Below are 8,181 nucleotides of genomic sequence, written 5' to 3'. Positions count from 1 at the left end.
GGTCTTCCTCTTCATGGCTGAGTTGCTGTTGTTCCTAAACGCTTCCACTTTCTAATATCACTTACAGTTGACTGTGGAGTACCCAGGAGACTGCATGGCTAAGTGCATGATTTTATGCACCTGTGGTAACAAGTTTGATTGAAACAACGGAGTTCAACAATTAACAGATGTGGCCAAATACTTTTGTCCATGTAGTGTAGATGGGTAGAGCACTTTAAAGGGCATATACACAAATACAGGTGAGAATATAGTGTTAAGGTGACCTAGTGCAAAAATAATAAATGCATAAATAAAGTAGGGGTTAAAAGCATTCAGGCCTGAAATAGTCTGATGGTGTTTTTTTTTTTTAAAGCTAGGGTAGATGTGACCTACTTCAGCCTTAACTCTGGGGTTTAGTTACCCTTTTAAATGCTACAATGAAAGGCAAGGTTAGGAAATATGACCTCTTCTCTGTGACAGCGTCTCCTTAGCGACAACACCACAGAAGCACTCAGAGCAGGAGCTAACATCACAGACAGGCGAGCTTTGAAACTACCCTACAGCTTATTTTGCTGTTGTTTAGCCTGTACTAGCAGCTATCAGTCATGCCGAAGAAGAAAGTCACCAAAGTAAAGAAGGCCAAAGCCGGGTAAGAGTTGGAACACTTTCTTCTTCACTGTTGTTTAATCAGGAACTCCGACTAAACCTCCTCTTGTGTTTTTGTCTCAGGAAGGGAAAGAAAGACTCCAAACAGGAGTCTAAAGCGGACAGGGAGTCTGACATGGAGAAAGCCCGAGCTAACGCAGCTCTATGGCAGCTCAGGTTAGAGGCCACCGAGCAGTCGCTCGCGCAGTACCGCGAGGCCTGCCACAAGCTGGCACGCGCTAACGAGGAGCTCACCAACAAACTGTACCGCGCGGAGAAGGACTCAATCGATATGACTGACTTTATGAACAGACAAGAAGCTGCTAAAGAGGAAGAGGTTTGAGTTTCTTCATGTAAATCATTAACAACAAATGTTATTGAGCTGTTTAATTATTCTTTATCATGTTTTGACAGATTAACATGCTGCAAAAAAGTCTCAAAACTCAACAGTTGTTGGCGCGTGAAGAGAAAAACAAGCAGGTGAGTGCATTTTAGAAACACATCCACTAAAAGAGAAATACAGCCTAAAAAGCATGATTCATATGAGCTGTAAAAAAGGCGACTTTAGACTTTTTGTTGGGATGCTAAAGCCTCCCTGAATTCCATCTCCAGAAAAATAAAATGGGCATTTTCCCAAACAGATTTTTTAAATCTGACAGATCATCCTATTTTTTATAAAACATAGCAACAATCAGAACTATGTCAAACTTATATACCACACGTCTGGGAGAGGTAATCCCAATGTTAGTGGAAATGCTAAGTAAAAATAAGGGCTGTCAATATTAATCGAGTTAATCGCACAATTAGTACACACATTTTGAAATCACAATGAATCGCTTGAAATATTTACAGTTTGAGGGGTGAAATCCATGCTGTTAATTTAAAAATGGACGCACACAGGAAAAAAAATACTCGTGATATTGATGTTTTGACAGGTGCACTGAGCAAAATGTCTACATGTCACTGTTTGTGTTCAACTCTGAAGACGTGACTTCAAGGATTTTTTAATAATAGATGAAATCAAAAGTAAATAGAAACCACAAACACAATTTTAAATTTTGAAATGTTTATGTTCTTAAAAATCTTGGTTACATGTTTCGATTTTTCAAAATTTCAGAAAGGTAGAAAAACACAGCCAAAAGATATAACTTGTGTATCATTTATTTTTCCCAATGCACAGAACCGGTGTCACAGTTAAACTGGTGTTGGATTAACTGATGACACTCTATGTATGCCTCTTATTTAAGAGGGAATTATCAGTGCCTTTGGATACGTAAATGTTACTAGGAAAGAGCCATAACACGATTACAGAGATGAAAATTAGAAAAGAAAATAATGTTAATTTCTCTGAAAATTACACATCTGCATTGAAATTCTGTTTATGAAATCGAAATATGGAGCTAAATGTAATTCTTTCCTAGTTTTTCTTATTTTGTGGATCTAATTATACGGCTGTCTTTACAGGCTGAAGATTACACTCTCCAAATCAATGAGATGAAGGAACTGTTCAGAAAGAGGTCCAGTGATTTTGACAGGATCCAGGATGGGTTTAGGGAAATAAAGGAGTTCCAGAAGATGAAATATCAGATGGAGCAGGAGCTCAGTGATGTGAGTATCATAGATAGTTCTCATTAAAGAGTTCTCCTTTCTGTTGACCAGTAATGATGTTGTTTGTATTGTTTTAGATGAGAGAAAGCAAGGCTGCTGCTGAGAAGGAATTCAAGGAAAACCTGAACCATATGGAGTGTAAATTCTTACAGGAAAAGGTATTATTATTATTATTATTATTATTATTAATAATAAAGATTACCTTAAAACTAGCTTGTGACTGTGAAACATGAGGTGAGTTTTGAAATCTCTTTAGGCTCAGCTGGAGAGTGAAGCTGAGGAGAGGATAGCTGTGTTTGTGAAGAAAGCCCACAGTGAAGCCATCACGTAAGCATGTTTCTGCTATTCTTTAAACTCTTCTCTAATTTGCTTTGCTTGTAAGGAGGAAATACTTCAGTCATGTGTGTTGTGCATGTAAATAAAGGTAGAATAATGTTTTTTTTTTCTCAACCACAGCGGTTGTTCATGTTCAGGCAGTGTACATCAGTGAAGCCAGTGATCGCATCTTTTTCCGCCCTTGAACAGAGTGCAATGCATGCTTGAAAGTGACAGATTATTACACTTCAGGCAATGAGATGAGTACTTCTGCTATATTTAGTACGTTTTGGAGCTTACAGAACTTTACCAATGATACCAGTGTGGTCCTGCAGGTTTATCAATGACAATGTGTGTCATCTGCAAACACTTCAAATTCCAATGTATAAGATTCTAGACAAATATCATTTATTTAACTAACTCAAGTCCTAATACTGAACCTTGTGGAACTCCACATGTTACTTTTTGGACTTCTTTCAGGTAAGATTAACATTTTCACAGACAGGCTACCTTAGAATATAAACAAACTCTTGTTTTTCTTCTTGTAAGAGCTATTAACCCAGGGTTTTTTAATAACTTTTGTTTGTTCTGTGACCTGTTTAGGCAGTTGGACGACTCCTTACGCTCCGTGTTCAGGGAGAACGTCCGCCTCAATGAAGCGCTGAAATATCACATAAAAGAGACAGAAGAGCTTGAAAAAGTGAGAAACTCACTGACAAAGGAAAACGCATCCCTGATGCTGGACAAGGTTTGTTTGAACCATGAAGTGTCTAGATAGATTCGCCGGCATTTTTGGTCATTTCGGTGATAAAGAACTTGTCAGATGTGCTCAGAATGTACTCTAGGTCAGGGGTCATCAACTACATTTGTACAAGGGCACGTTTTTTTAATGAGCAGGCACTTTGGGGGTCAAACTTTTAAATAAACCAAATAAATTTTTTAAATCAGGGGTGTCAAACTCAAGGCCCGGGGGCCAAATCCGGCCAGGGGCACAGTTTTACAGCCCGCAAGATCAGTTCATATTTTTATTAGAACTGGCCCACCGGTACAAGGTCTGCAGAATTACTCCAGTATAAAAAAGTAAACTTAACCTTGATGATATAAAATATCTTTAAGTAAAAATGTGTAAAATTCAAGAGTAAAAATAATTACATAAAATGTCAGTAATGTGGAAAAATAAATTAATTTGTGTTTTTATTTCATATTTTAAATTTTGCATCTAACAATTACAACTTAAACTTAAGATTTTGACTTTGTAGTTCACATTTTGACCTTTTAGATTCACAATTTCAAATTTCAATCCATATTTTCACCTTTTTAACCAATGGTTTTGACTATTAATATCATATTTTGACCTTTTAAACCCACAATTTGAAATTTTAAGTCATTTTTTGACCTTTTTTACTTATGATTTTGAATTTTATCTCATGTTTTGGCTGTTTCAGATCCTAATTTTGACTTTAATCCCATATTTTTACCTTTTAGACTCATGATTTCAACTTTCTAGCTCATGTTTTTGCCTATTAAAAACTTTATTGTGTTTTTACCTTTTGAACAAATCAGTTTGGCCTTTTTGTTTCAGATTTTGAGTCTTTAAACTTATAATTTTGACTTTTTGAATCTCAAAATCATGTATCACCTGTGCTAATTTTCCCCCCTATATTTTATTACTGGTGAAAATGAGGTTGACAGTTTATGATTAAATGCTGACCCTGTTAGGCTCTCAGATTATACCTAAATTCAGATTCCAGCCCCTGCTGTGGCTGAGTCTGACACCCCTGTTTTAACTGGTCTAGATAATGTGTTTCTGTATATATATATATATTTACTTTCAAATGTATGCAATTTTTAGGCTCCAACAATGAGATCAGTCCCTGTATTGCAGCCAGCAACAAGGGGGCGACTGAAATTTTTGAGCTTAACATTTCTGTGGCTGTTGTCAGTGCTGTGTAGTGATAAATGGAAAACCAAAGCAGGAAAATTGCACTCTCAAAACACCTGAAGCCAGAAGTTTCCATAGAAAGTGGCAGTTTTTATCAAGATTGAACAGATACATACACGTTTAACATGCTTAATATGTGCTAATAATGGCTTACAGGAGGATTTCTGAAAAAATGATTAAACATAAAGTCATTCCTGATTAAAGTGTTTCAATGATCACTGCTTTAGGTGGATTTTCCTTCTGTGTTGTTTGCCAACCCTCTGTCTTTTTGTCTGTAGTCCCTCTTAGCTCAACCTCCCACCTTCTACTCAGCCTCTTAGTGGTCAGTGGTAGTTGCAAGTTACTAGTGTTGGTAAATAAAGTCATCCATTTTAACAATTTGTTCCTCTGTCATCTCACTCAGAACACATTTGAGTTGACTGTAAAGAAGAACGCAGCTCAGATGAAGGCCCAGAAAGGAGAGCTCTCTCACCTGAAGGCCAAGGTAGCATCCCTGGAGAAATCCTTGGAGGTAAAAGCTGAGGAATCAAAGCGAGAGATGGAGAGGGAGAAAGAAAAGACTCTAGTTATGACCCAGGCCAGCCAGGTAGAGTTGGAGAAGCTGCAGAAGGTCCTTGCCATGCGAGAGAGGGAATTAGGGCGCATCAAGAGGTTAGCGAGCATCATTGTGGAGCAGCGCACAGAGCTGGAACAGTTCTTCCACGAGGCCCTGGCTCAGGTGACGGAGGAAATCACGGCCAGCAGGCTGCAGTACAAAAAAGAGGCACAGCAGGCTTACCGCTGGAGGATGAGAGAAGCCACAGCCGGAAGGCTGAAGTTCCACCAATCCGCACCTTTCATAAAAGCCCCAGCAGTACCAACTCTGTGTATGCAGACATGGAGGCGGCTGCACAATGGTAGGTCCACTTCCTATGAGTTACATAACTTCTACATCTGTTTTATCCTTATTTTTAATCAAGATTTAGCAGCAGTAAGTAGTCTTAAGCTCAGTCCTCAAACTGCTACACACTTCGGTTTGTCTCAGCCCAGACTTTGGTTTCATCTTCTTTTTACAGGACTCATCAGCCAGGCAGCAAAGTCGAAATCTCAGATCTCACCTGGGAGCAGAAGGAACAAGTGCTAAGGCTTCTCTTTGCTAAAATGAATGGACGGGCCACAAGGTAATAACACTTTTCCAATATTATATTTCATAAAATATTCATAAGTATTTCTGCACAGTGTTAATTCATGAAAATGGACAGAAAACTTCTACTTTTCTAACCTCACTGAGGCCAAACTTCACATGAAGAGGATGCCATTAAGCTTCAGCGGTTCTTCGACCAATTTTTCTTTTTTTTCTTTCCCACCCAGATGCTATAAAACAATAAAGAAAAAGCCTGGTTACAAACGTTAAATCAGACTGAACTGCAGAGTTATGTGCCAGGATTTATGGGAATATTTGCTGTTAATATAGACAAGGAACAAGGAAAGGGGAGATGACAAGGTATCAGGAGTATTGGACGGGGGTTTTTCCTTGATTTTCTTTCACTTTTATTGCTCAACAGAGCTTATAAGCTTTCTTTACAAAATGGAGATACTTTTGCATTAATAGCATCCATATCCGTGTTTAAAATGTGCAACCCCAAATCCAAAAAAAGTTGGGGCGCTGTGTAAAATAATTTTATGAATGAATGCAATGATAGAAAATCTCATAAACCCATTCTATTCACAGTAGAACATCACCAACATGTCAGATGTTTAAACTGAGACATTTTACTATTTTATGAAGCTCAGTTTGAATTTGATGGCTGCAATACATCTCAAAACAGAGAACTTTTGGTGAGTCTTAAAAGTCTGTTAGCAGTATTCAAGTCCATGGGAATCATGTTGACCTAAAGTGACATCCCTATTTCCGAGACGGGCTGCAGATCTGAGTGAACAAACGCCAAAGTGCTGCAACATTGCTACACTTTTAATTTCTTTGTTCACTTGCAACTCTGTATTCTCTTTGATAGGAAAGTGAGCCAACATATGGCTTTATCTGCATCCACTGAGAAGAACAGCATCATTGACAGCGATGCTGCCGGGTAAGAAACTCAAGAATACACAATTAAACCTCAGCTTTGCTATTAAGAAGCACGATCAGATTTATTTTTTCCAACATTTTCATGTTTAGTTTAGAAAGCATAAGTCGTGTGATGTACTAACATTTGATTTATGGGACAGTTGTATTTTATTGTTGCATAATGATGACTGTCTTACAGAGTTAGAGAGGAGCCCCCAGCGATTTTCAACACAGAGGTGCCTGAGCCTGCTCTGCCCCCAAACCCAAACAGTCTACCGGATATTCACACCACATGACCTCTGTTTAACCTCTGCAGAGCACACTGAGCTTTTGCCTTTGTTTTAAGCACTTCCCACAGACAGTCTATCATGTTTACTGTTGAACATTAATGCTGTTTAGGCCTGTTTTATATATATTAATGTGCATGTATTCACATCTTGTGAGTATTCTAAGTTTGTTTTATCTATTTAAGATATTTTCTATTTTTATCTCTTGTAAAAAAACTACTTTCTGAAGTTTTGATCCCAAAATATGCTTTAGAGAATAAACAAAACTAAACTGGATGCTGGGGCAGTTAAACACAGAGCATAAATCACATGTGATAATTATACACACTATGCTAAAATCCATTGTAGTTTTGAAACTGATGTGTTTTAGTAACCTTGCAAAGCAGATGGATACACCCGTTTCCGTCCGTGTTTCTCACTTGCAAATCCATCTGGCGTGTCAGGTTAGTATTTCAGGTGATGACATTGATTTAAATCAATTTAATTGAAGTTTTTTTTTGTTTTGGTTTGGTTTTTTTTTTTTACAAAGGTTGAATTCAGCTAAAATTGGCTAAAATCATTGCTCTTTATATGTTTGAATTATTTCTTTGTGAGTAAAATGTTTTCAGTGTTGTTACTGTGGCACACAATTGTTCGAATTTTATTATTTATTTATTTATTTATTTAATTTATCCGTTTATTTGTCAGGGACAATACATAAGCATCGCTGCATTTAATTACAGTGCAACCGATGCAATGTATAAAAGACATCTAGCCATGGCTAATTTGCAGTCCTTGTCCCTGGTTAGGCTTTTAAGAAATAGCACATATGATACAACAGAGTAAAATGGACAAAAAAGACTAACAATGGCAGTAGACATAAATGAACAACCACAAAAAATGCATAAAAACAGCAGCAGCAAGACAAACATAAACATGCAGCCACATACATAAAGGCTAACAGTAAGGCACAAAGATAAAAAGGAGTAAAATGAGCTGAATGATATAACATTTTTTAGACATATAGCTTTAGTGTTCACAGATTTGCCTTTGTTTGAGCCATTGTTTTACCGTCTTATTGAATACTTTGAAGTCAGTCAGTGTTTTTTATTTCTGATGGGAGAGTATTCCAGATCTGTGGGCCTTTAACTGAGAAAGAGGACTGGCCAAATGTTGTTTTACATTTGCTGTGAAAATCAAAATTATTTCATATAGAATCGCTGTTGGTCAATTTTACCTGAACACAGGTGTCACATAAAAGTGGGCATCTTGATGCTGCAGCTCTGATAATTCAAAATAGTTTTATTTTCCTCACATTTTGTAGCATATAAATACGTCCATTGATAAGAATTATTATTAGATCTTGACGTATTTAGTGGTCA

The 8,181-nt window shown here is 37.3% G+C and overlaps 1 protein-coding gene across 1 annotated transcript; it reads left to right on the top strand.

The window, feature by feature from the left end:
- The first annotated feature begins 438 nt into the window (after nucleotides 1-438).
- On the top strand, nucleotides 439-7,262 carry LOC121503530 (basal body-orientation factor 1-like). The gene is given in 12 exon segments (XM_041777990.1): nucleotides 439-628; nucleotides 709-961; nucleotides 1,039-1,104; nucleotides 2,089-2,232; nucleotides 2,310-2,390; nucleotides 2,489-2,559; nucleotides 3,151-3,295; nucleotides 4,893-5,304; nucleotides 5,307-5,385; nucleotides 5,545-5,649; nucleotides 6,484-6,555; nucleotides 6,733-7,262. Coding segments are annotated over 12 exon segments (1,569 nt in total). The 5' UTR covers nucleotides 439-584; the 3' UTR covers nucleotides 6,830-7,262.
- The last annotated feature ends 919 nt before the right edge of the window (nucleotides 7,263-8,181 follow it).

The sequence above is a fragment of the Cheilinus undulatus genome, linkage group 21 (assembly GCF_018320785.1).
Source record: "Cheilinus undulatus linkage group 21, ASM1832078v1, whole genome shotgun sequence".
NCBI lineage: Eukaryota > Metazoa > Chordata > Actinopteri > Labriformes > Labridae > Cheilinus > Cheilinus undulatus.
This window is presented reverse-complemented; position numbering and strand designations above follow the sequence as displayed.